At 33.7% G+C, this 27,894-nt stretch overlaps 3 protein-coding genes and 1 long non-coding RNA gene across 8 annotated transcripts; 3 read left to right on the forward strand and 1 right to left on the reverse strand.

Annotated features, from left to right (window-relative positions):
- The first annotated feature begins 6,703 nt into the window (after positions 1-6,703).
- LOC140805870 (probable protein phosphatase 2C 38) lies at positions 6,704-11,147 on the forward strand. 5 transcript variants are annotated; one of them, XM_073162221.1, is made up of 5 exons: positions 6,704-6,776; positions 7,311-7,836; positions 8,691-9,073; positions 9,900-10,136; positions 10,574-11,147. In XM_073162221.1, exons 2-5 carry the CDS (start codon positions 7,509-7,511, stop codon positions 10,787-10,789), a joined length of 1,164 nt encoding a protein of 387 aa, XP_073018322.1. In that variant the 5' UTR covers positions 6,704-6,776; positions 7,311-7,508; the 3' UTR covers positions 10,790-11,147. The 5 variants fall into 5 exon arrangements, with proteins under 5 accessions (XP_073018322.1, XP_073018323.1, XP_073018324.1 ...); XM_073162222.1 differs by having other exon boundaries at positions 6,715-6,732; XM_073162219.1 differs by lacking the exon at positions 6,704-6,776 and adding an exon at positions 6,789-7,146.
- Positions 11,148-19,841: 8,694 nt separating this feature from the next.
- On the forward strand, positions 19,842-20,659 carry LOC140804537 (uncharacterized). The gene is made up of 3 exons (XM_073160577.1): positions 19,842-20,321; positions 20,418-20,516; positions 20,589-20,659. The coding sequence occupies exons 1-3, from the start codon at positions 19,850-19,852 to the stop codon at positions 20,657-20,659; spliced, it is 642 nt and encodes a 213-aa protein (XP_073016678.1). The 5' UTR covers positions 19,842-19,849.
- A 21-nt stretch (positions 20,660-20,680) lies between these two features.
- Positions 20,681-21,190, forward strand: LOC140804279 (uncharacterized). Its single transcript, XR_012112157.1, has 3 exons — positions 20,681-20,823; positions 20,895-20,951; positions 21,020-21,190. It is a non-coding gene; the product is annotated as an uncharacterized lncRNA (long non-coding RNA).
- Positions 21,191-24,441: 3,251 nt separating this feature from the next.
- LOC140804539 (uncharacterized) lies at positions 24,442-26,443 on the reverse strand. Its single transcript, XM_073160582.1, has 3 exons — positions 26,422-26,443; positions 25,228-26,345; positions 24,442-25,176 (listed from the first exon to the last, which is right to left on the reverse strand). The coding sequence occupies exons 1-3, from the start codon at positions 26,441-26,443 to the stop codon at positions 24,442-24,444; spliced, it is 1,875 nt and encodes a 624-aa protein (XP_073016683.1).
- Between the last annotated feature and the right edge of the window lie 1,451 nt (positions 26,444-27,894).

Here is a 27,894-nt window from a genome sequence, read left to right on the forward strand (position 1 = left end):
ATAAGATAGTAGGTCTATTGTGAGTCGGTCTCACGAACCTTTATATGTGAAACGAGTCGACTCTACTGATATTCACTATAAAAAGTAACACTCTTAGTATAAAAAATAATATATTTCATGTATGATCCAGATAAATGATATTCACAATAAAAAATAATACTCTTAACATAAAAAATAATACTTTTTCATGGATAAACAAAATAAGAGATATGTCTCACAAAATACGACATGTGAGACCGTCTCAACAAATTTTTGTCTCAAAAGGAACCATTAATTAACATTTAGCCGTTTTTTATGATTATGTCATCAATCGATTAGTTAATCATAGACATATTTTAATAGATAAACACATAGTAGATATACAAGTTCTAGCTACAAATCACAATACCTTAAAATTTTTATATCATCCAATCATTGATATTCAAATTTTAAAAGTTAACTTTTGTAGAAAATAATAATAAATTAAATTTCAAAAACAAATAAAAAATTTAACTTAAATTTTTATCTAATAGAAAATAATAATAATTGTGCATTAATTTTTTTATGAGTGAATCTCATGTGATCCGTGAGACGGGTCAACCCTACTCATATTCACAATAAAAAGTAATACTCTTAGCATAAAAAATAATATTTTTTCATAGATGACCCAAATAAGAGATCTGTCTCACAAATACGACCCGTGAGACCGTCTCACACAAGTTTTTGCTTTTTTTTACCTACAAATCTTGAGCTTGATTGTATTTTATTTGTTTTTCCCAAGTTTTTGTAAAAAAATTCTTCAAGCTTCACGCTTAATCCTCTTTTTCCTCGCTTTTTAGTATATATTTATATATATATATATATATATATATATATATATATATATATATATATATATATATATATGTTAGAGTAAATGTCCTGCAAGCTAACGGTTGGTTAGGGAATTTATTGATTCAATTGTAATAAACAATATTTATTTTAATATAATTTAAATTTTTATGGTCTTGTTTTACTTTATCTGTATATCCATACAATCAGCATGGATAAAGTCCTTGATTATACTTTAATACAAATGAATCGTAATTCGATAATGAAACTCATTTGTAAACATTGTATTACCTAAATTCATTCCTAGTAGATTCAGCCGCCTAAAAATGGATAAAGGTCGATTGAGCTCGAGACTAGCATATGTGATGTTGGGTACCGCGTTTCTTAGTAAGGGCATGAAGATGTCCAAACATGCAGATCGATAGTTATATGATGATTATACCGAGCAACTCTCCCTCGAACTTTCCAAGTGGTTATCATTCATTGAGAGGATAAGTCTGTGGTTATGATTGTACATCATTAGTTCTTATGACCCGGGACAACACTAGTGCGACTATATCCTAGGCTGTGCTTTGACTCGTTTACCGACTCCAGGAGAGTCATCAGGTGGCGAGATTGGGTATAGTTGTGACACATGTAGGAGCCAGTGCATTGTAGTCGGGAATTCATCGCTCACCTACGAGTGTGGATATCCTATGTGATCTGATTAAATAATAGTGCATGGAATCTCTGGTCAGAGTATGAAATGTATGTTAGAGAATGAGTTCTCCAATAGTACACGTGATGTCACTATTATATGTATCACATAGTTATCGAATTAATATGCAACCCTCGATGAACCAATGATTGCAGATTCGATCGGGATATATGAGATGAAATGACTGTATTGTACATTAATCATAACCGATTGGTTATTGCAGGAACTATCAGTGATACCTAGGAAATCATGGGGCGATGCTACTAGACGCTCTTACAATGATTCGATGAGTTTAATCAGAAATATGATTTCTGACATTCTCATGATCAGTTGTTGATACATAGAATGAGGCAAAATTGGGTAAGCCCGAATAAAGGATTATGTCTTGAATCACAAGGAGTTGTGAACTCATGGCTAGCTGTATCCCTGAACTATTGAGGATCACACAAGCACTAGATCATTTGTTTTCGTTGAGAAAATAAATTCAAGGAGTTAAATTTAAATTATGATATAGTAAATTCAAGAAGTTGAATTTATGATAATTAAATTTTGAGAAAAATAAATTCAAGGAGTTGAACTTATGATATAATAAATTCAAGAAGTTGAATTTATGAATTTTGGAGAGAATAAATTCAAGGTGTTGAATTTATAAAATTTGATGATTTAATTTATTAAACTCAAAAATTGAGTTTATTAAATATTAAATTTTTCAGGTGATAAAGATTTGAATTTATAATTTAAATATTAAATTCAAATGTTGAATTTATAAGGGATTTAAATTAAATGTAATGTGAATATGTATAATGGGCTTGTAGGAGTACAAGACCAACATACATATTATTAAGATTTTTAATTGGACTTTAAAAGATTAATTAATTAATTAAACTAGTTGGACTATAATAATTAATTGATTAAGCTCATTAAGTATTTAATTTAATTAATGGGTCCTAAGCTTATATATATATGTGTGTGTGTGTGTGTATTAGGCTTAGGGTTAAACACAACTCATTCACAATTTTTTAAAAACCCTAGCCTCCACTCTCATTGTGTTTTTCGAAATTCCTCCAAATTGTCCTCTCAAAATTTTGGCCTCCGTCAAAGTTTTTTTGGTTGAGCCGTATCTCATTTTTTAATCTCCAATGTTAAACTTCTTCCAAATATTATAGTGCTATTTGAAAGAGGAACAAATCTTCTAGTCGTGGACCTGATTAGGAGGATTAAAGAAATGAGATTTGAAGAATGTTCGTAGGGAATTCATCAAGAGCTATTTCCGCCAACTCTGGAATAGTGGGAGCCGTGTGAATTTTTCATCAAATATATAAAAGTTTAAACTCCATGTGATGATTTAACTATAAAATCATACGAGTGCTCAAACAAATACTTGGATTATCAAAATAAAATAAAAATTTTAAAACTTCTGCTACCTTTTGGACACGAGAAAATCGAGATCCGATAATTTTACACAAAACTATTGGGAGAAATTCTCATTATTCAATTTACTGAGATATGTTTTTTGATTTGGGTTATCTATGAAAAATATATTACTTTTTTATCGTAAATATGAATATGGTTGACTTGTCTCACGAAATATGTGAGACCAATTCACAAGAAATCTACTCATTTAATTTAATGTCGAGAAAAGATGAATAAACCATGAATGGAACTCTTTTTATTTTTTTCTGTTTGGAAAAAATAAACGATGTTACATGGATAATGCTGTTACTTGGTAAATATAATTAAAGGCTATAATTTTAATGTATTTTTTGTTTTAAAACATTAATCGAAAACGTGTGCATATATATATATATATATATATATATATATATATATATATATATATATATATATATATATATATATATATATCTCTCTCTCTCTCTCTCTCTCTCTAACCTCAAAAACTAACATATTAAATCAAAGGATTATAAAATATGAAATTGTGGGAAGAAACTTTTTAATTAGTTCGATATATGATAGTTTATTTTTAAAAATAAAAAATGAAAAATCGCGTAACAAAATAGCCTCATAAAATCCACTTGATTAATATATAATGGCATTTGCACATATATTGATTAAATCATTAAAAGATACAGTTTTGTTATATTTTTTAAAATTATAAACAATTATTCTTATCAAAAGTAATATGTGAACCTAAATTCCTACAAATAGGAATCCTTAAGTTTAAAAGAAATAAAGAATGAACAACTTTAATTCAATGATAAAAACTTGTGTGAAACGGTCTTACGGATCGTATTTTGTGAGACAGATCTCTTATTTGGGACATCCATGAAAAAGTATTGCTTTTTATGCTAAAAGTATTACTTTTTATTGTGAATATCGGTAGTGTTGACTCGTCTCACATATAAAGATTCGTGAGATCATCTCACAAGTGACAATAGATCTACTCTAATTCAATTTTTAGAAAATATTTTAAAAATACAAAAAAAATTGTGAGACGATTTCATAAGTAAATTTTGTAAGACGAATTTTATATTTAAATCATTAATAATTTTTTATTTATTATAATAATTAATTCGTCTCATAAATATAGACAGAAAAAAATATTAAAAAAATATATGCAACCGATGATGATTGTGGTTGGAATGACGTGTAAGGAATGGGACTCGTACGCGTTCATCGGCAACCGAAAAATCATTCCCTAAGCTAACAAACAACCTAATATTTTTTTAATACAACTATGTCCAAAAATTTCTTATCTAAATTATCAAAATAAGTGTTATTTGAACTCAAGATTTATGGGTCTTCACATTTATCCCTTGCCTATCAATCGTAACGTGATGTCTTAATAATAATAATAATATCTGAAATAATATCAGGATTAATTTGAGAATTAGCAAAAAGATATTGCTGTTATTTAGAGAGTGTGTTGCAACGGATTCTGCTTTTAAATAAATGATTAAATTTATGGATTATGGAGAAATGAAGAAAAATTAGAAGTGAGTAATGTTTGTAAACAAATGTGAGTCTCATATGAGACCGTCTCACGAATCGTAATATGTGAGACGGGTCAACTCTACTCATATTCACAATAAAAAGTAATACTCTTAGCATAAAAAGTAATACTTTTGTATGATTGACCCAAATAAGATATTCGTCTCACAAATACGATCCGTGAGACCGTCTCACACAAGTTTTTGTCTGAAAACAAATGTGAAAATTTGAAAATCAGATGTGGATAGTATTTTGATAAATAATTGATTCTAACATAAACTTGTTATTATAATCAATTTTATAGAAGCAAAATCAGCATCTCACTAGTTTATGGATTTCAATTAAATCATGCAGAAACTGACGCTGAATCTGAGTTTAAAAACCACACAAAAATAGGTTTTAAAATCAGAAACAAATGTCTTCTTTTTTTTTTTTTTTTGTGATTGCAGACATTTTTTAAATATTTGGTTGGAAAATAATCTGTTTCTGAAAATTTTGAAACACTGTTTGATTTAATAAACTTTTTAAACGAGAACTTTAATTGGGCTTAGAAACGGAGGCCCGACCCATCGGGGGCCTAGGAATTCATCCAACACAAACATGAAGAAACTGAAGCACAGTTTATAGTGATTTTGATTTTAAAAAAAATTATATTAATCTTTAATTCAATTTAGTGTTTTGAAAAAATGGATGAAATAGATTTATGGATGTTTTCTCACACAGGTCCGGACGACTCTACACCAATGTTATTGTTGTATAAATTGTCTCATGTTGCACTTGACGATCTACATCGAATGCAGTTATTCGTCTATCTCTGCACACATAATCAATTTCAAGCTCATCATTGACTAGAGTAATTCATATATAGAAAATTCAGTTTCGGATAAACCCAGATCGAAAATTTGAGCTCGAATGGCTAGGCGAATACATATATATAATTAATTAATATACACAAAGTGCAATTCAGTTTTGTATGTTCCTTAAACTCAGATTCATTGTCAGCTTCTGCTTAATTTAACTGAAATTCATAAGCTAGTGGAATACCGCTTTCACTTCTATAAAAGCGATTCTAATAATAAGTTGGTGTTAGAATTAATTATTCATCAAACACTACTCACTTCTGATTCTCAACTTTTCGCTTTTGTTTTCAAACACTACTCATTTTTTTGTAAATTTTTTTCTTAATGTCTCCTAATCTATAGATTTAATCATTTTTTTAAAAAATAGAATATGTTGCAACACATTCTCCAAATACTAGCAGTATCTTTTTGCTAATTTTAAAATTAATATATATATAATTTCATGTATTCACATTATTATCATAAATCTCCCTTTTTAAAATAATATATATATTAGTGCGGGAACAAAAAAATAATTTAAACACCACGTTACGATTGATCTGAACGATGAACGATGAGCTTAAAAAGAAATTTTCCAACCTAGTTGTGTTAAAAAAAATTTATGTTGTCAGTTAGCTTACGAATGAAACTATAAATAATAATATTATCATAAGAAACTCAACTATCCAAATAATGACTTAACTTACTTGTAATAATTATTAAAAAGCTAAAATATTTAAGATCTGATTTTTACAACTTTTTTTTGAGCTTTTGGATAATGAAGCTCAAAGTTGATATTAGAACAAATTATTAAAAAGCTAAAATATTTAAGAACTGATTTTTACAACCTTTTCTTGAACTTTTGGATGATGAAGCTCAAAGCTGATATCAGAACAATTTCGAGCCAAACTCGAACTCGAAATTTCAAACTCGAGCTAGTGTTGTAAAATTAAAGCTTACTCCAATCAAAGGTTAAAAATAATTTCCCAAGTCTAAAACTTACTGCATAATCATTCAATGTAATAATAGTTGACCAAGAAAAAGATCCTTTTGTATGTTTGAAACTTGGCCAAAATGAAAACATAATTGGAGATATGTAACTTATTATCAAGTCCACCTTATTATTTTGTATAAAGAATCGAGTTCGAATTCAAATTTTTAATTGAACCGAACCCGAGCACGATATATTCATAAAGTTATGTTATCTTAAAATAAGTTAATAAATCTGAGTTCGAGCTCGAGCTCGAATATAAAATATAATTAGTAGACATGAGTTTGCTAAAAAAAAAAAAAAAAAAAAAAAAACTTTGGAAAAGAGTACAAATTAATACAAAATGCAATTAACCGAAATTTAAAAAAACAATTAAAACATCTCCGCGTGATAATGGCTGTAACCGTGTGTGGATGGATTTGCAGAGGAAAGATGAACGGAGTGCGAGTGTTCAAAGCAATGATTTTTGTATTATCCCTTTTATAAAGTAAAAATTCCCATAAATTCCCATTTTGTAATGCATATATTTAGTAAATATGTGTATATATATATACAGGAGAGGGGAAGAGATGAGAAAAATTTGCCTGAAATGGTGGTTTGTTGTTGGTCAATATCAGAGCCCCTAACCCCCCTCCGAATGAGTTCCTATAAATGAATCAAATTTGCAAACAAATCTCTTGAGGTGTATAAACCCAACGAGAAAATCGGCTGTGAAAAGCCCATTGAAAGTTGGTTATATAAGACTGTTGAATTCTTCTGTGTACTGTCATTTTTTTTTCTTATTTCTTTTTCACATCAAAGGGTTATATTCATTCTCTCTCTCTCTCGATCTAACCCTTTGAACTTTTTTTTCCCAGGTAAAAGTTTGTGGTTTTGGTTCTTTCCGCGGGGAGCTTGTCAATTTCTTATTGATTGTTGTGTTGTGATGGGTTCTTGGTGCTAAATTTCCCATGTATCTGTGATCACATTGTTTTTGGTTTGGAGGAATCATTGATTTTCTTGCGTTTTATGCGTAATACAGATTGCTGGTGTATTCATCGTTTGGTGACTGCTGCATAAATCTGGAATTTGTGATGTGGGTTTGCAAATCAGAGGTGAAAAGGAATCGAAATTGCAGTTGGAATTTAGAAAATTCGAAATAAGGTTGAGTTTGGGGATATTGCAATTCTTTTGAGTGAATAGGAAACAGTTTTAGCAAAACATAACATGTAAAAAGGCAATGGTGACCTCGACATGGAGAAAATTTGTATGTTGGAGGTCTTCGGCTGAGAACGAGGGCGAAAATAGCAGCAGAGGAGGAGGTGACATTGGCAGTCGTGTGGATGGTTTATGGTGGTATAAGGATTCTGGACAACATGTTAATGGGGAATTCTCTATGGCAGTTATTCAAGCCAATAACATATTGGAAGATTACAGCCAGCTCGAATCAGGACCGATGAGCTTATCTGAGTCGGCTCCTCATGGGACTTTTGTCGGCATTTATGATGGACATGCCGGACCCGAAGCTTCACGGTTTATTAGCGATCGCCTTTTCGAGAATATGAAGAGTACGCACCTCGTTCTTGCTGGATATTTGACTCTTGTGTTGTTTCCACTGACTTATTTACATATTTTCATTTGCGTATTTACATATTATGAGATGGTTAATGTGGATTTGATAGTATTTATTGTTAAGATGTGTTTTATAGTGGAATGCATGCCTTTTCTTCCTCCAAAGTCATTTGGCTTCTTTTTAGTTCCTTCCGATAGAAAGGAATATCGAAGCAGCTTTTTCTACACATAAATGTCAGCTTTAATAATTATCATATAGTCTTTCACACTGTATATTATTCTCGGAGTCTTCATGGAAAAACACAGTGGAAATAAAAGAAGTGAGAATCTTTAGTTTAGCTTTGAAGGAAGGGAAAAGGAAAAGTATGCGACAAAGATTTATGGTATTTTCAATTATTTTGAGAATATTCTTTCCTAATACGAGAATGGAGCATGATGCCTTCTTCCTGAGAACAATTGGTGGTTAGAATAATGTTTTGAACTAGTTGGAACTGATCACCTTATGTTCTAGTAAATTAAACTAGTGTTTGCAAATCACTTTTTTTAAGCATTTGCAAACACTACATAAAGCTAGTTGTTTTACTTTTTTGTATGCAACTTTAGATAAAGAATCTGGTCTATAGAAATTACAGTGCTTTTGCCTCAAAAAAATTTCTTCCTCTCATGCTGTGCAATCAGTAGCACACTCCTATATGACCCCCCGAATCTGATTTATTTGCTTATTCACGAGCCATTTGTTTAAAATATTAGGTTTTGATATAAAATAATAATGTCTTAGCATGTGGTAAAATAAGGTTATCTTTTGGAGATTTTTTAAGTCTGCTGATGCATATGTTTACTCACTTGGCAGCTCTTCATGATGCAGAACTCGCGACAGACAAACAAGAAATGTCGGCCGATGTAATAAAAAATGCATATTTGGCAACAGAAGAAGAATTCCTTTCTTTGGTTAAAAAACAATGGGAATTTAAACCACAAATTGCTTCTGTGGGATCATGTTGTTTGGTGGGCATTATATGCAGCGGTCTCTTATACGTTGCCAATGCTGGGGATTCTAGGGTGGTGTTGGGAAGACTAGAAAATGTCGAGAATGAGGTTAAAGCCATGCAGTTATCAACTGAGCACAATGCAAGTTTTGAATCTGTTCGGGAAGAATTACATGCATTACATCCCAATGATCCTCAGATCGTTGTTTTAAAGCACAGGGTTTGGCGTGTGAAGGGTCTTATCCAGGTAACTTTTTTTTGTTGCACAATATATGTTGTTCTCTTTTGTTCTACATTCTTACATTCCTTTTGTTGCTTTAAGATAGCATCCTGGTTTAGTTTTAGCTCTGCGGTTAGTGATTAGCTGTATACATGTAAAAAATCCATATTAATTTTATCGACATGCCTGGTACATTGGCATTGGAGATAACCCATACTCTTCTATGTTTTTTTGTCTTCATGATTATCAGGAAAGGTAATAGATGGGGCAGTTGGTCCCTCTGCCTCATATATTTCTCGCCCTAGTTGACATTCTGAAAAAAGGACAGAAATTTGGAGTGTCATACCATATTGATATTTATGTATAGGCATTAATCAAAATGCTCTGTCATTTTCACATTTCTCAATATTTCATGGTTGATGAGTCTTGACCAATGTTTTGATCATGTTAGAGTTTAAGATAAGCCCTCTAATTCTTTCTGGTATCGATGAGTGAAGTATATATATACAATTTTGATATGTATTCACCAATGAGGCGACACTCACCTATACAATTTACAATTTTGATATGCTTAATCAAATCCTATATATGATGAGATGGGCACAAAGGTGGAAATGATTGAGGCAGATAACAAAACTATATATATATATATATATATAATCTTAATTTTCATGTTTTATGCCTTTTCTCCTGTTGTGTAGAATGCATTGCCGGGAAAGTGATTTTATCGAACATTTTATTTGTGATGAAATAATTGTATCCCAAAACTCTGGATTTTTTTCTCTTATAATTAAATAAATTTGTACCGACGCTCTCGGCTTTCATTGCTGATACACATGGAATTTGATTCAAGGTTTCGAGATCAATAGGCGATGCTTACTTGAAGAAACAGGAGTTCAATAGAGTGCCATTGTTACCAAAGTTTAGATTGCGAGAACCGTTTGAGAAGCCGATCCTTTTGGCTGAGCCATCAATACTTGTCCAAAAACTTTATCCCGAGGACCAGTTTCTTATTTTTGCTTCAGATGGTTTATGGGAGCACCTTAGTAATCAAGAAGCAGTCGACCTTGTCAACAGTTCTCCACGCAATGTAGGACATTTATGTCACTTGTGCGATCTTATTTCTAGGTTTTTAATATGGGTAGTCGGCTTTTGTCTGAGAATAAGTATTTATTTTCATTCGCAGATCGATATCAATTTTCATAGATTATATATCTAAATTATAACTGCCTTGTTTTATAATTTTCTTAGTTGAGATCCTTTTTTTCTCTCTGCCCTCTTCCTCTATCAAAATATTAGTATTATCCTGTTTTCTCCTACCTCCGACCCCACCTCACTCTTATTTTCTCTAAGTTATAGTTATCCTATTTTATGGACTCAGAAATATCACTTCTTGATCTTTGCATAACTTGATAGATTTATGGCCAACTGCATGCACTAGCCTACCTTTTCAAGTGGAGGTGAAACTTGTGAAAGCCGTGTTGTATATTTTTTTTACAAAGAGGACCTTTCCATGTTACATTACAGGGTGTTGCTCGAAAACTTGTCAAAGCTGCACTGCAAGAAGCAGCAAAGAAAAGAGAAATGAGATATTCGGACCTGAAAAAGATTGATCGAGGAGTGAGAAGACATTTTCATGATGACATCACGGTTATAGTTCTCTTCTTAGACTCTCATTTGATCAGTCGCAGTTCCTCCCACGGCCCCATTCTCTCGGTAAAAGGCGGGGGAAATACTCGGTAAAGCTTACCTATTGACTTGCAGAATGATTTTCTTGACAACTAGAGGATTTTTATGTGTAGAGTGAGTTTTTGTTTTCTTTCCGTGGGATATCACCACATTTTGATCATGTTAATGATTATGCCAGGAAGATGCGACGAGTTGGTGCTGTCTTGAATTTTTAGCTGACTGGCATATGAAACAAAAATTTAAATGCCGTGATAAAATGAGGATACTGAAATTTTTTGTAAGATAATTTAGGCTGCCTTGGTTAAGTTAGCTTGTGTGTTTGAGTGAAATATTTGATTATGCATTGGGCACCATATCTTTCAAGAATAAAGACTCCACGATTATTAAAAAAAACCAAACTTTTGGACTCATTCCTCTGTCTCTCAAAATGGTGTTGTGTATAATAATGTAATTGTGGACGAGCATTGCATATTTTTTAACTAAAATTTCGAAAGACTGGTTTTATAATGTAATTGTTCCAAAGAAATTTGGGCACATCAAAGGTATAGGAAGAAAAATATTTAAAAAAGTGCTATTAAAATTGTTTTTGAGTATATATGCACCATAACCACATTCGTTATAAAGCTAAAACAAGTAACATTCTTCTGTAGATAGCATGTGATATTTTGAAATGATTTTTGAAAGTACCCTTGAAAAAGGAACGAAGACTTTGTTCCTTATCTAAGATCTAAGCTTTTATTGATAATTTTATTAATTTTTTTGACAAGATACAAGAATTTACTTAAATTAATACAATTACTAAGCGGGTTTGATGTGAAAATTCATAAAATTATATTTATAATTTTACATATATACACAATTTAGCATATTTTTCTAGTATTTTTAAAGATTTATGATTTCTAGTATTTAGCGTATACACAAAAGCTATCTTTTTAAAGATTTATTTAAATACCAAGCATTTGGAAAAAGAAAATTATTTTTGAATTACATTTTCTATATTGGCACAATGTAGTTCATTTTATTTTAATTTTATATAATTAAAAATTAATTGGACTCCGGACAGCATTCTAAAGAAACAAGTTGTCCTCATCCAGGCGGAGGGCAATTTCAGAGGAATATTGAAAACAATGAAAAAGAAAACGTGAAAATGGAGAAGCAGAGGACATACTAGACACTGTGGGATGATACTGCTAGAGAGTTTTGCACATAAACAGAAGAAATATTTCACTTTTCGTAATCTAAATCTTGGCCTTATTTGTTCATAGGGATGTAAATGAACCGAGCTGTTCGCGAGTTTTTCGGATCTCGGCTCGTTAAAAAGCTCGTTCGGGCTCGTTCGTTAAGCTTATCGAGCCGAGCCCGAGCCTTATTTTGGGCTCGACAATTTTGTTGAGCCGAGCTTGAGATTAATGATGTTCGGCTCATTACCTCGTGAACATGTTCGATAATAGGTTCGTGAGCTCAAAATTGAGCTCGGCTCGTTTAGCTGGCTCGTGAGCTCAAGCTCGAGCTCGGCTCGTTTAAGTGGTTCACGAGCTCGGGTTCGAGCTCGGCTCGTTTAGGTAGATCGTGAGCTCGAATTTGAGATAATTAATGAGTTATAATATTAAAATAATTATGTATGATAAATGATAATAAATTAAAAATTAAAAATCTATACATATTATAAAAGTGTGAATTAAGGTCAAAGTTATTTGTTTTTATTTGCTTGTAGATGAAGTGAACATATATTTTTCACAAAATATTAAATTGAATATGATTTGTTTTATTTTGTAAATCTATAATCTTTTGAATGAGTTATATATGCAAGAAGTTTCTCAGAAAAAAAATTAATATATACAAATTTAATACTTCCAATAATATAATATGAAATATAAAAAAAATTATGTTATCATAATTTTGAATTTTTGTATTTAAATAACATATTGCATAAATATGTTATATCATTAAAGAGTTGAACACTTTTTGATAAATATAATAAAATATTAATTAAATCATATTTTGTCAGTTGTCTAGAAGATAGAATAACCAAAATTCATTGATTTTATTTGCTTGTAGATTAAGTTAAAATATTTACAAAAAATAAATATAATATGTAGAATACTGAAATAACAAAATTCTTTGATTTTATTTGCTTGATGAAACAAATTTTTTTTCTACAAAACACTTAATTGTGTGGAGATTTGTAGAGGCATCAAATAGAGAAGAATATACCTTTCTTCTCAAAAGATTTGCTAATGAAGATGGCGAGAATATTGTTTTTCAAAGAGAAGAAAAAATTGATGACGAAAAAAATCGTGAAAGCAATATAAATTGAAAATATAAAAGAAGAAAAATTTGACGCAATAATTTAATTTAAGGTTTATAATATATTATGTATATTATATTTTTCATAAATCAATAACACGTGATAAATAAGTGGTCAACGTTATGTATTATACTTTTTTCTTCTCTCAAATTTAATTTTAATACCTATTGTGATATCAATTTTATATTATATTTTCTCCAATGTCTAATTTATACAAAATTATAATATTTATTACTAATATGTTTTTCAACAATTATTAATTTATTTAGATTATGCTTGGATAAATTGATTTCAAATTTATGGATTAGAATTATAATTTTATTGTTAACAATGAAACAATATATCAAATCTTGACTCTACACATTACTTATTTACATATTATTATTTATATAAAATAGAATAAATTTCAAATAACATTATTATTTGGTGGACTTGAACAATATCATAACTAACATGAAATACTACTATATAAATATGAAATGCGTGGATTTGAAGTTTATGATATTACGTCTCTAAATAACAAAAATACATTTGAATGTATTGAAATCCATGGATTTGAAATCCTTTCAATTAAGAATAACCTTAGATTTATAACACATAAAATTTTTTAAACAAATATCTTTTGCAATCATTTTATAATACATATAGTATAAATTATATTACATTGAATTTCCTACGGATAATGCTAAAGGTACAACTAATATATAGTACTGCGATATTTACAACAATTATATCGTGAGATTTTGTTATTATCTAATGAGATTTTATATTTAATTTATCATGAGATTTTGATAAATGAAATTTCTATTGATATTTTTGAATTGTAAGAATTATTGTACAAATTTGGTTGCACATAGCATTACTCATTTCTATCGACTAATATAGCATGAAATCATTAATATATAATTTTTTGTAAATTAATCTCTTCTGATCTCATTTCTTTAAGAACAATTATTGATAATAGAAATATATTTTCACGTGCGTCGCACGTATCTTTACCTAGTTATATTAAAAATGTGAATGTTATGGCAAAAATCACTAGTAGAAAAATCGGATTTTATTTCGACATGCTTTACTTCGGCAATAATAAATTACGAAGTAATACATTACCAATAACTTCAGTAATAACACAAGCGAAGTAAAATAATATATTTTACTTCGGATGTTTAAAAACACGGGCTTCACTATATTTTTTTATTATATTTTACTTCGGTATATCAATGTTGACGAAGTAAAAAATTAAGAAAAATAATTTCATGCTGAAGTAATAAGATGAACCGCGCAGATTACCAAAAGAAACTAAACTATACTGAACATTTAGCGACGGTTTGTCGCTAAAAAACCGTCGCTGATTTAATCAGCGACAGTTATCAGCGACGGTTTGTCGCTTAAAAACCGTCGCTGATTTAATCAGCGACGGTGTTTCAAAAAGCCGTCGCTAAATGTTCGAGCCGAGCTCGAACCGAGCCCGAGCTTCACAACTTCCGAAAGAGCCGAGCCCGAGCTTGAAACCAAAAGCTCGTAACGAGCTCGAGCCGAGAAAATAGTTGAATGAGCCGAGCCCGAGCCCGAGCCTGTTCGGCTCGGCTCGGCTCGGCTCGGCTCATTTACATCCCTATTTGTTCATTAAATTAGCTCAACAGCCATTGATCACAATGACCTTAAAAAATCATAAAAAATATGTAGCTCGAGATGTTTGAAGAGTCTGCGGTTTATGATATAAATGAACATAGACCGTGTCGTTCTGCTTGCATGGCCGTTCAGGGACGGAACCGGGCTTAAACTTCGATGCCTCATGTCTGGCTAGCTCGGGGAGACATGACCAGTGGCGGAGCCAGAAATCTGGGATTACCTAGGTTAGAATTTTAAACTCTAACATCCTTTAATATTTCAAATTGATATACCCGGACTAATATCAAATTTATTCAAAATTATACAAAAATTTACATATAAATTTTTGTAAAAAAATTTGGACCATCCGGGCTAAAGCCCGGGTATAAAAGGCTGTACCTCCGCCCCTGAATGTGGTCACACGATAACCTTCTTCGTCCAAAGCTTTGGCAACCACGCCAGCAACCTTCCTCCTGTTAAAAAAATACAGTAGCAGTCTTGCCCCCCTAACTCATCAAGAAACTTTTTCAGTCCACACAATTTATTGTTCTCTTTCACCATGAAAACATGCTGAGTAATAAGATCGGTAGTCTTTCCTGATGTGCCGATATTGACAACAAGAAGATTTCTCAAGCACTTCCGCGCCAGCTGCCATAGTTGCACTGAACATGTAAGTAGTCGTATAAATCCTTTTCTCATCAAGGTCCTCGTCCTAATTTTCCGGTTTCATGTTACTTGAAGGCATGGCACCTAAGCAACTTGACATTCAAAACCCATATCAATCATTCGGTCAGCCTCATCGAGAACAACATGTTGGATCTCGGTTTTCTACACGCCCAAACGCAACGGAAGTTTTAAAATTTTTTATTTTATTTTGAAAAACAAAATAATTTTGCTTTAGGCGCTCGTATGATTTAACAAAACAAACATACATAGGATGTTAGAATTTATACCTTCGGTGAAAATTTCACAAGGCTCCAACTATTCCGGATTTAGCGGAGATAGCTCTTGATGAAATCCCTACGAACATTCTTCGATCTCCTAATCCGGTCCACGACTGGAAGATTTGTTCCTCTAATTTGCACTAAAAAATTAGAAGATGTTTTTGCGTAGAGATATAACACGAAAAATTCGACTCAAAGTTTAAGCCAAAATTTTCTTGCTTTCGAAGGAATTTTCGAGAGCCTCCTTTGAGAAATTGGGAAGACCCAAAAGTTATCAAAAGTCTTCTTGGGTGGATGCCTATTTACGTAAGAAATAAGATTTAAAATCTTATTATATTTTCTAATCTTATATTTACTTAATTAATCTTATCAATTAAGATAATTAAAGATTCTAAAATTGCATCCCATATTTTGTCAATCTCGAAAATCCTATTTTCTTTGAGATAATGGAGGCTACCCTTTTTATATTCTAAAAAGAGTTTTTTAACCTAAATTCCATAATTTGGATTTAGGTTCCTAAATTAAATTTAATGGGCTTTGTTAATTAAATGGACTAGTCAAACTAGTTTAATTAATTATATTAAAGTCCATTAAGAACTTTAATCATTTAATATGTTGGACTTGAACTCCTACAAGCCCATTAAACATATCTCACATCATATTTAATTTAATATTTAATAAACCCAACTTTTGAGTTTAATGAATCAAATTAATTATAAATTCAACATTTGAATTTAAATTGTGAATTCAACTCCTTGAATTTTATCACCTCCAAAATTTAATATTTAATAAACTCAACTTTTGAGTTTAATAAATTAAATTCTCAAATTTATAAATTCAACTCCTTGAATTTATTCTCTCAAAATTTAATTATCATAAATTCAACTCCTTGAATTTACTATATAATATAAATTCAACTTCTTGAATTTATTCTCTTAACGGGAACAAACGATCCAGTGCTTGTGTGACCCTCAATGGTTCAGGGATACAGCTAGCCGTGGGTTCACAACTCTTTGTGATTCATGACATAATCCTTTATTCGGGCTTACCCTAGTTAGCCTCATTCTTTTCATCAACACATTGATCAAGAATGTCAGAACTCATTTCTGATTGCAGCCATCGGATCATGGTAAGAGCGTCTAGTAGCATCGCCCCATGATCCCCTAGGTATCACTGATAGTGCCTGCAAGAACCAGTAGATTATGATTAACGTACAGTACGGTCCCTTCATCTCATATATCCCGATCGAATCTGCAACCATTGGTTCATCGAGGGTTGCATATTAATTCGATAACTATGTGATAACTATAATAGTGGCATCGCGTGTACTATTTTGAGAACTCCTTCTCTAACGTACATCTCATACTCTGGCCAGAGATTCCATGCACTATTATTACATTAGATCACATAGGATATCCACACACATAGGTGAGCGGTGAATCCCCGACTACAATGCACTGGCTCCTATATGTGTCGCAACTGTACCCAACCTCGCCACCTGATGATTCTCCTGGAGCCGGTAAACGAGTCAAAGCACACCCCTAACATATATAGCCTCAGTGTTGTCCCGGGTCGTAAGGACTAATGGTGTACAATCATAACCACCGACTTATCCTCTCGATGAATGATAACCACTTGAAAAGTCCGAGGGAGGGTTGTTCGGTATAATCATCATATGACTACCCATCTGCATGTTTGGACATCTCTATGCCCTTACCAAGAAACGCAGTACACAACATCACAGATGCTAGTCTCGAGCTCAAGCGGCCTTTATCCCTGTTTTAGGCGGCTGAATCGACTAGGAACGAATTTAGAGTATGCAGTGTTTACAAATGAGTTTCAACATCGAAGTACGATTCATTTGTATTAACGCATAATCAAGGACTTTATCTATGCTGTTTGCATGGATATACAGATAAAGTATAACAAGACCATAAAAAGTTAAATTATATTAAAATAAAAATTGTTTATTTCACTTGAGTCAATAAATTCAATAGCCAACCGTTGGTTTGCAGGACATCTACTCTTACACAACATAGTTACACTGATTCAATACAGCATACCGCATTTCCAAGTAATCAAGAAGACGTACAGGTTTGGCAATCACAAGCTCACGACCTTGCCTCGCTCTAAACCTCAGTTCTTCGATTGATTGCCTGCCAACCATAGGAACAACCTTTATGCCCAAACAAGGAGCGAATTTGACAGCCTTAACCTCAATCTGCAGAGCAAGCTCTCTAGTTGGCACCAGCGGGATGGCGGCCATCTGAATGGGAGATGAAGTATTGTAGCCTGCCCTCTCCACAGCCCTCAGCAGCTCGGGTGCCAACTTGCTCTCATCCCAACTCCTCATAGGGTGCAGAATTCTTGAACGTCCCTTGTAAGAAATATTGAAATCTTCCCTAAAAATTCTCCAGACCCTCTAATTCATTGTCTCGAGATTCTTCGGGAAATTTAGGGAAAAGGGTGTCTTCTCGGACTTATTTAAAAAAAAGGATTGAGATATCAATTTACGTAAATGTCCCTGTTTTGTTAAGTTTAAAATTGATTACCTCTTAATACTCTACCGGGACTTCTTCACTTTGCTTTTCTTTCAACTCTAAATTACCCTCCTTTTGCTCGTCAACTAAATCACGATCGACGATCGACGAAACACGTTTATTTATTTGCAACGCATCCGAGAAATGGCTGACCAAAATACGGTATGTTAACTTTATTCTGTTATTTGATTCTTCGTGCGTGTGCTTTGAAAGAAATGGTAGGACCGTAGTGTTGAGGAAGAAAGGGTGCGTGTGTTGAACGTATGATGGTTGAGGAAGAAAGGGGAAAGGGCTTCTTGGTCGACCAAGTTTGCGTTGGTCGACCAACTTACGCTTGGTCGACCAACCCTATCTTGGTCGACCAAGCGTGGGTTGGTCGACCAACGCTTGCTGGTTCAGTGTTACATTAATTTTTATTCTAATATATTTGTATTTGTTTCAGGTATATTTGCCGAGAAAACTAGGCAGGGATGCAATTTTTCGTTGCAAGTTGACAATCGAATCAAGATTATAAAGAGGTTGCGGAGAAGATTTTTCACTACCTCAACAACGACGAGAGAGCCCTTTTTTTTTAGCAGTCTCCTTTTGGTAATTTGGTTAAGTATCATAGAGATTTTAATATTTCTAGTCAAATTATGTGGTATTTGATGAGTAATCAGATCGTTGAGACGGGTAGTGATGAGTTTTGGATGGTTGTGCGCAAGAGGCCGTTTAGATTTTTTTTGTTAGAGTATTGTTTATTAACCGGCCTCGATTGCGGTACAGAGCCTGTAGATGTACCAGAGGGAGGTGTCTTTCGCTCCATACACTTTGCCTGTAAGTCTGATATTATTTTGAGTGATTTGGAGGCAAAGATGAGTGGTCAAGTGCAGAATGAGACTGGTGTAGACGTGGAGAAGTTAAAGATGGCTAGTCTTTACTTCTGTTGTTTTGTGTTCGGTGAGGGGACTAGGAAAAAAACGAATAAGATCGACCCTAAATACCTGAGGCTTATAGATGATTTGGATAGGTTTAACAGCTATCTGTGGGGTAGAGTAGCCTTTCAGTGATGCGGTCCGATGTTTGAAGAAGGACCTTTTAGGGCGATATAATTACCTCACCGAGGCACAGGGTGGGAAAGAAGTTAATGGCAGCTTCCTTGTCGGTGGTTTTGTGCTTGCCTCTGCAGGTATGTTATTTTTTTAATGTTAAAACTGGATTTATTATCTTTATTTCTACTAATAACATTGTTCTAAATATATGTTACACATCCTCGCTTATGAATATTTTCCGAGCGTGGCACAAAAGTTTGCAAAGAGAAGAGATGTGAACGGTTTGATGTTGCCCAGGATGTTTCAGTGGGTGACTAACACGTGGCCGTCAACCCGTGCCCCAACTGCTGTTGATGTCACTGCAGTCTTTGGTGATTGTGATGTAGATGTAAGTAATATAAATTGATTTAGATATAATAACTGTGGACTTAATCTTTAATTTATCTGATACGGCATTAATTAAATGTAGGACTGTCTTGGATGCTTAACTCCTACTCCCGAGGAGCTTGTTTCAGCGTATTATACGAGCGGGGTTTTTGTTGATTCTGCGCCCGATGCGGTCACCACTCGGGTACTCGAGCTTTGGAGGCAGGGTCAGACAGTCATATGTAGCGAGCACCCTGTGGAGTCTCCCTCAGTCCAGCACATGCGTTCCGCACATCACCTCCTCAGTCCAGCACATGCGTTCCGCACATTCACCTCCCTCTGTCCAGCACACACCTCCTGCACATGCTTCTCCTGACGTTTCTGGCACCCGTCCTGGTGATCTCAATAGATCCAGCTCTAGCACAAGTTCTCCTATGCGTATGGGTCCTAGAGTTCACTTTGGACTCAATCCTTCCCGCCGCCCATCACCCTTGGAGCATCGTTTCGAGCGGCGATTGACTGCGTTGGAGGAATCCGTTACGTCCATGCATGCGAAGATTGCAGCTGAATTTATTGAGACCAGAGCGTTTATGAGGAGTATAAATCAAGCTGTAGTTAACATGAAATCGAGTTTGAATCTTGGTCTCGATGAGTTGAGATTGAGTTTGACTCAGCTTAGAGCTGATTTTGCTGAGATGAGGCCTAACATGCCAGTGCATCATGACAGAGATTACAGCATAGCCTATAGCAGAGGGCGGAAGAGGAAAGCATCTGAGGCAGATTTTGGTGAGTTAATTTTATTAATTATATTTATGTTTATGTATTATAATGATTTAGTACAATTCTTATATTTATTTTAATTTATTTAATGTACGCTTTTAGGTGTGGATGATAATCTGGCCAGGGAAATTGATAGTACTAGCCAAACACCACATATATTTGAGCATAACCTTGAGGTCATTATAGAGGAGTCCTCAGAAGGTGAGTTAATACAATTTTTTGATTTGATATTTATGTATAGTATATTTAACAACAAAACTTTTTGTTTTTTAGATATTCAAGTTACTCCGGATTCGCGTAAGTCAGGTGGCGAGGCGACCACTGTCGAGAGGTTATTACACTAAACCTTGTCTATTCATATTTGCATTAAAGTTGTTATTATTTTAATTTGTTGAATGTACGCTGTTAGGTGTGGCTGACAATTTGGGCAGGGAAATTGGCAGTAGTAGCCAAACCCAACAGAGATTTGAGTCTAACCTTGAAGGCATTCCAGAGGAGTTCGCAGGAGGTGAGGTAATGCACATTTTTAATATTTATATTTATGTATAGTATAATAAACAATATACTTTGTGTGTTTAGATATTCAAGTGACTCCAGATGCGCGTCTGTCAGGAGGCGAGGCGACCACCTCGAGAGGTTATTAAACTGTACCTTGTTTATTGTTCGTATTTGCATTAAAGTTGTTACACTAAAGGTTTTTATAGATGACGGTGTGAGGCCACTTGCGGAGACTGTGACACTAAAGGTTAACTACTCGCTTGCGCGAGTTAGGGCATCGATGCTCGACCAGTTCGCCTAGTAGGATTCGAGGTTTTTACGACGAATATGAGAAGTCGTTCTACGGGCCCATGGCGATCGCTAACTCGCGTGTCACTTTCTTGGTAAGCTTTTAAATAAATCTTTTTTCAAAGTTTAAATTTGTAGAGAACTTGTTTTAAAACATATAATACCTTTTGTTATGTTCAATTCAGCACTTCAACGAAGCTGTCCGTGGATTACTTGAGATGCAGATCCGACATCCTGAAGTGATGTCGGCTGATAATTCGTTGATGGACACTCATTTCTGCGATGCGATCTCAGTTTTGGCCGAAGATATCGATTTCAAAATAGATCTATCACGGCTCGTGACCATAGTCAAAGGTAGTGATCCAAAATGGCCGTGTCTCTCGTGGGAAAAAGGCACGAAGAATTCTCATCCCTGTCTACAGAGATCGGCGCTGGTTTTTGCTAAAACTCGTGACAGGGGTGAATAAGTGCATCATATATGACTTGCAGCGAAGGCACGATCCCAAATTCAAAGATCTCAATGAAGAAATAGAGCCTATACTTATAAACGCTGCCCCGTCTGCTATCCATTGTTGGGAACAACCCACACCCCGAGAGGCCATGGAATATAAAACTACATGATGAATTCCATGCCAAGATTATACAGTAAGTTGTCAACTTTCTATTTAAAATATAATATCTTCATTATTCATTTTTTAAATGTTAACGTAAATATTAACTTCTTTTTTTTTCTTTTTTCACAGTGAAGATTCGGGAGCATTTGTCTTAGCCGTTGCTGGATACTCTTTGTCTGTGAAGAGTGCGCAAGTAGTACTAACTTTAGATGATAGATTAGTATCTGAGTTTAGATATTTTTTAGTTTGTAATATGTTTCTTAATGATTGGTGATTATTGTGATGTATTTGACAATTTTATGGCATTACTAAACATTGTTACCTTTGTAATTATTTGGAGTTTTTTTGTTGGTCGACTAATGTTTTGCCATTACATTTGGTTGGTCGACTAATGGGCGACCATTACAATAATGGTCGACCTTTACCTTTGACGGTCGACCATTATTGTAATGGTCGACCATTACATTTGGTTGGTCGACTAATGGGCGACCATTATTGCCCATTACAATAATGGTCGACCATTACCTTTGACGGTCGACCATTATTGTAATGGTCGACCATTACCTTTGAAGGTCGACCATTTCATTTTGTTGGTCGACCGTCACTGTACTTTTGGTCGACCACTCTTTAGGTTTTAGGGTCAAGGGTTTTTTAGGGTTTAAGGTTAGGGTTTTTTGGGGTTTATGGGGCAAGTTAAATGTGAATCATGGAATCGAACTATTTTTTTTATATTTTTTAAAAAATATAAATCGTAATTCCAAGATTCTGTTATATATTTTATTTTACATACGAATCAATTCATCACAATCTCAGTATTTTGCCACGATCTAAAAAACGAGATTTTGTTATATGTTTCAAGTTAAATGTGAATCATGGAATCGAACTATTTTTTTTATATTTTTTAAAAAATATAAATCGTAATTCCAAGATTATGTTATATATTTTATTTTACATACAAATCAATTCATCACAATCTCAGTATTTTGCCACGATCTAAAAAACGGGATTTTGTTATATGTTTCAAGTTAAATGTGAATCATGGAATCGAACTAATTTTTTTATATTTTTTAAAAAATATAAATCGTAATTCCAAGATTAGGTTATATATTTTATTTTACATACGAATCAATTCATCACAATCTCAGTATTTTGCCACGATCAAGTTAAATGTGAATCATGGAATCGAACTATTTTTTTTATTTTTTTTAAAAAATATAAATCGTAATTCCAATATTATGTTATATATTTTTTTTACATACGAATCAATTCATCACAATCTCAGTATTTTGCCACGATCTAAAAAACGGGATTTTGTTATATGTTTCAAGTTAAATGTGAATCATGGAATCGAACTATTTTTTTTTATATTTTTTAAAAAATATAAATCGTAATTCCAAGATTATGTTATATATTTTATTTTACATACGAATCAATTCATCACAATCTCAGTATTTTGCCACGATCAAGTTAAATGTGAATCATGGAATCGAACTATTTTTTTTATTTTTAAAAAAATATAAACCGTAATTCCAATATTATGTTATATATTTTATTTACATACGAATCAATTCATCACAATCTCAGTATTTTGCCACGATCTAAAAACGGGATTTTGTTATATGTTTCAAGTTAAATATGAATCATTGAATCGAACTATTTTTTTTATATTTTTTAAAAAATATAAATCGTAATTCCAAGATTATGTTATATATTTTATTTTACATACGAATCAATTCATCACAATCTCAGTATTTTGCCACGATCTAAAAAACGGGATTTTGTTATATGTTTCAAGTTAAATGTGAATCATGGAATCGAACTATTTTTTTTATATTTTTTAAAAAATATAAATCGTAATTCCAAGATTATGTTATATATTTTATTTTACATACGAATCAATTCATCACAATCTCAGTATTTTACCACGATCAAGTTAAATGTGAATCATGGAATCGAACTATTTTTTTTATTTTTTTAAAAAATATAAATCGTAATTCCAATATTATGTTATATATTTTATTTTACATACGAATCAATTCATCACAATCTCAGTATTTTGCCACGATCTAAACAACGTGATTTTGTTATATGTTTCAAGTTAAATGTGAATCATGGAATCGAACTATTTTTTTTATTTTTTTAAAAAAATATAAATCGTAATTCCAAGATATGTTATATATTTTATTTTACATACGAATCAATTCATCACAATCTCAGTATTTTGCAATTATGTTACATATTTTGGACAATTATTAATATATATTTAAAAAAAAACAAAACTCACCATCAAGCTAATGGTCGACCATGAGATTGATGGTCGACCAAAGAAAACTAATGGTCGACCTAAAAAGCTAAGGGTCGACCATCACCCTGCCGATAACTTGATGGTCGACCAAAGAGAAATCATGGTCGACCATCAAGCTAATGGTCGACCCTCAAGCTATCTATTGCTGAATTCACCAATCGAAGGAAATCTGTTTTGTTTTCTTCTGCGAACTTTCTTCTCTAGCAAAGGAGGCAACACCAATGGAAAATTGATGTTGCGTGGCCATTCATTTTCTTCTGGAACGGGATACACAGTCTCTGAGTAAGCCATAGCACCATGACACTGTAGAATAGTACTGTGAACACATATCATATAAATCAATATTCGCTAACCAACTAGCTGCGATGGCATGAGCACATGGGATTCTATCAATATCAAAAACTCGACATGTGCATCTTTTTTATTCGAGGTCCACTATGACCGAATGTCCACGACTCCTAACATCAAACTCCATACGTCCTAATTCAAAAACTTGCATTCCTTGGGCATCTGTGAACCTGCTACGAAGGATCCCCTCGATCGTAGGGGTCAAGTTAGTGTTACTTGCAATTGATGCGTGGCGATATCGGGCAAACCAAAATGATGCCAGTCTCTGCAAGGAATCTAACAGTGCAATGATTGGCAGCTTCCTTTCTTCAAGCAGTCTAGCATTGATTGACTCAACCCCGTTTGTCGTCATAATATTGTAACGGGTCTTCGAACAATACGTTCGAGTCCATCTATCAAGTGAGTCTCTCTCGTCCAAATATTGCGCTGCCTCAGGATATCTATTCCTAAACTCATTGTATGCAATATCAAACTCGAAAGTTTTATAAATTTTTGCAATGTGCAAAAACAATTCGGTTACACCCTTCTTTTTGCATCTTGTCTTCATGTTTTGGGATAAATGCCACGTACAATGCCCATGATGCGCATTTCTATAGACGGTAGAAACTGCATTAATGATCCCTTGATGCCTGTCAGAAATTATCACCAATTCATCCTCGTCTGGTACTACTTCTACCAACTTCGTTAAAAACCAACTCCACGAAGAAGTACACTCGACATCTACGACTCCCCACGCCAAAGGATATTGGTGATAATTTCCATCTTCTGCCGATGCCACCAATAAAACACCATTATACTTGCCCTTCAACTACGTACCATCAATTGATACAACTTTTCGCACACTTCGATATCCTCTAACGCATGCACCAAAAGCAAGAAACATATACTTGAATCGATTTTCCTCGTCGACAAATATGTCTGTTATGCTTCCTGGATTCATCTGCTCAACCATGTGCAAATAACAGCTCAATTTTGTAAAACTCTGCGTAGGATCACCTTTCAACATATTGTCTGCTAGTTCTTTCCCTTTCCAAGCCTTGTAGTATGATATATCAGCATTCATACTATTGCGCATCATCGCCATCACCGCTTTTGGTACAATAGGCACTGGATGACCTTGGAAATTATCCACCAACATATCACGAAAAACAGCAGAACTCGCTCCACGGATTCTCTTTCCTCTCCCAGTCAAACCACATGTGTGTGTACTGCAATATGTTCGAACGGAGAATGCACGTGAATCATTCTTAATCAAAGAGGTCCAGATTCTCCACTTACAATCAGACACTACACATTTTACGGCGTACACCTTTTTGCTACTTTTTACCGTCTCAAATTCAAAGCAAGCTTCCAAACTTATTCTAATTAGCTCTTTTTTCACCGCTTCTTGGTTTGGAAACTCTTGACCCACAAACAAGTTCGAACCATCCGTGAATGAAAATGTGTCATTATCAAGAGCCACATCCACAACCAAATTTGCATCATTGCTTTGAACCAAATTTGCATCGCCCTCAATTATGTCATCACGTGCTTCATCATGTAACTCGTCCGTGTTACTACGATCTACAAGCATGACATCCATATTATGCGCTTCGTCGAATGTGTTACTACGATCCACAGGCATGGCATCTACATTATGCGCTTCGTCGAAAAAATCAATGCTATTATTACGATCCACAGACACAATATTCAAGTGAAAATAATCATCAAAATGACTCTGTTCGTTAATATTGCAATTGTTCTCATCAATAGCATTTCCGTGCAAATTATCACAAGAATCAAAAGAAGCAACACATTCAATTTCAACTTGAAGTACTGGCCTACTTCTCGGACAACCAAGATACAAATATGCTTTCAAATCATGGTCGTTCTCTATATAAATTGGTTGAATGTTGCACGGCAAATCTAGTAGATAACTCAACCTCAAGTTGGAAGTGTCTTCTACTTTCTCAGCTCTGTATAGTTCACTTTTTAAATCTTCAAAATAACAAATATCATCATCCACTGGAATAACAACAAACTTTACATTGGCCTCTGGATTCTATTTATAAACCAGCCCCTCTGTCACTTCCCATTTCCCATCAAAATGAACAACAATAACTGTTGGCATATCTACAAAGTGCACAAACAAATATGATATTAGAATGGGCAAAATGTTGTAACAACAAAAAAAAACGCACATGGTCGACCAAAAAATAAGTTGGTCGACCATGAAGTTATGTAGGTCGACCAATAAGAACTTGGTCGACCAACTTAATTTCTGAAAAAATAAGCTCACGGTCGACCAACGTAATTTCTGAAAAAACAAGAACTTGGTCGACCATTAAGATTGTGGTCGACCATGAATAATTTCTCTTTGGTCGACCACGAAGAATTCTTTTTTTGCTTTGACAAAAATCCATGAACGACACTGGATTATTCATCTTATTTGTGGTCGATCGCTGCATGAAATGATGAAAACAATGAACTGGTCAAAGAAAATGGAGCAAACTTACTGTATTTTTCTTCAAATACAGACGTATTTACAGAAGAATGGGGGAACAATATGTGGGAGTAGATTTAGATCTGGATCTGAGGAATGAGCGCCACAACACTTGAGCAACCGTGGTCAATTTCGATTTATTGATATGCGGAAGATGTAGATGCGGTAGATGAGTTATTTAAATTTGGGAAGCTTTGGGAATTTTGTGGGGATTTTGTGCGTAGAATGAGAAGAAAGAGAGAGAACAACTAACAATTAAGAAGTTAAATTTAATTATGGTTTAATTAACTAATCAAGAGTCAACTCCTTCTTTTTTAAAAAAAAAAAGTCAGACTCCTTGTTTTTTAAATCTTTGCCCACGTAATCCCATTTTTTAAATTGTCCCAGATTCTTCTCAGACCAATCCCTATCAACCCTCATATCAAACTTTTCAGTACAAATCAGCAGCAGCTTCCTAACGAGTCTCCTCAACGCCTTCCTTCTAGCAGCAAGGTTTTTCTGCTCCCTGCGGGACCAGCATGGCCTGGAGACCCCGGCCAAAGAGTATCTTCGGACGTTCTCCCAATCGAAAGAGAATCGGAACATCTTGTTTGGCTTAATAACCCGCTTCTTGGGTATGACCAATCCCAGATACTGCTCCTTAATAGCACTCAACTCAATCTCACACTCCCTATCCGCCAAAATCTCCAAACGATCTCGGTTTCACGCTTCCAGGGATTTCGTTTCCGTCTCACAGAAGTTGGGTCAACCGATGATGGGATTTTTAGATTCTTCACGCTCAGCTTTGGTTAGAAAAGAAGCTTCTTGGCCTCAGCCGCAAAAAATGGGTCTTGAGTCGATAACCTGTACTTTAATATGTTCCATTCAACCAGTAAAAACAAACAGCCATTTGTTCACCCAAAAAATAATAATAATAATAAAAAGAATCCTTTGTTGTTTATTCTGTTCTTTCTTCCACTAGAGAAATGTGAACCGTGAGATATAGTAGAAAGAGTTTTAATACATCAATCAAATAACTTTCAAACCCAAAGAAAAAACATTGAA

Source organism: Primulina eburnea, chromosome 11, assembly GCF_022965805.1.
Source record: "Primulina eburnea isolate SZY01 chromosome 11, ASM2296580v1, whole genome shotgun sequence".
In the NCBI taxonomy this organism is placed as follows: Eukaryota; Viridiplantae; Streptophyta; class Magnoliopsida; order Lamiales; family Gesneriaceae; genus Primulina; species Primulina eburnea.

Coding starts and splice junctions, on each gene's coding strand:
- LOC140805870 (XM_073162221.1), top strand. CDS start 7,509: ATGGTGACCTCGACATGGAGAAAATTTGTATGTTGGAGGTCTTCGGCT. Junction 7,837..8,690: donor CCTTTTCGAGAATATGAAGA/GTACGCACCTCG, acceptor CTCACTTGGCAG/CTCTTCATGATGCAGAACTC. Junction 10,137..10,573: donor TCAACAGTTCTCCACGCAAT/GTAGGACATTTA, acceptor GTTACATTACAG/GGTGTTGCTCGAAAACTTGT.
- LOC140804537 (XM_073160577.1), top strand. CDS start 19,850: ATGCGTTCCGCACATTCACCTCCCTCTGTCCAGCACACACCTCCTGCA. Junction 20,322..20,417: donor AGCATCTGAGGCAGATTTTG/GTGAGTTAATTT, acceptor GTACGCTTTTAG/GTGTGGATGATAATCTGGCC. Junction 20,517..20,588: donor TATAGAGGAGTCCTCAGAAG/GTGAGTTAATAC, acceptor TTTGTTTTTTAG/ATATTCAAGTTACTCCGGAT.
- LOC140804539 (XM_073160582.1), bottom strand. CDS start 26,443: ATGGGAAGTGACAGAGGGGCTG. Junction 26,346..26,421: donor GGGAAGTGACAGAGGGGCTG/GTTTATAAATAG, acceptor GTTATTTTGAAG/ATTTAAAAAGTGAACTATAC. Junction 25,177..25,227: donor TTCTTGCTTTTGGTGCATGC/GTTAGAGGATAT, acceptor GATGGTACGTAG/TTGAAGGGCAAGTATAATGG.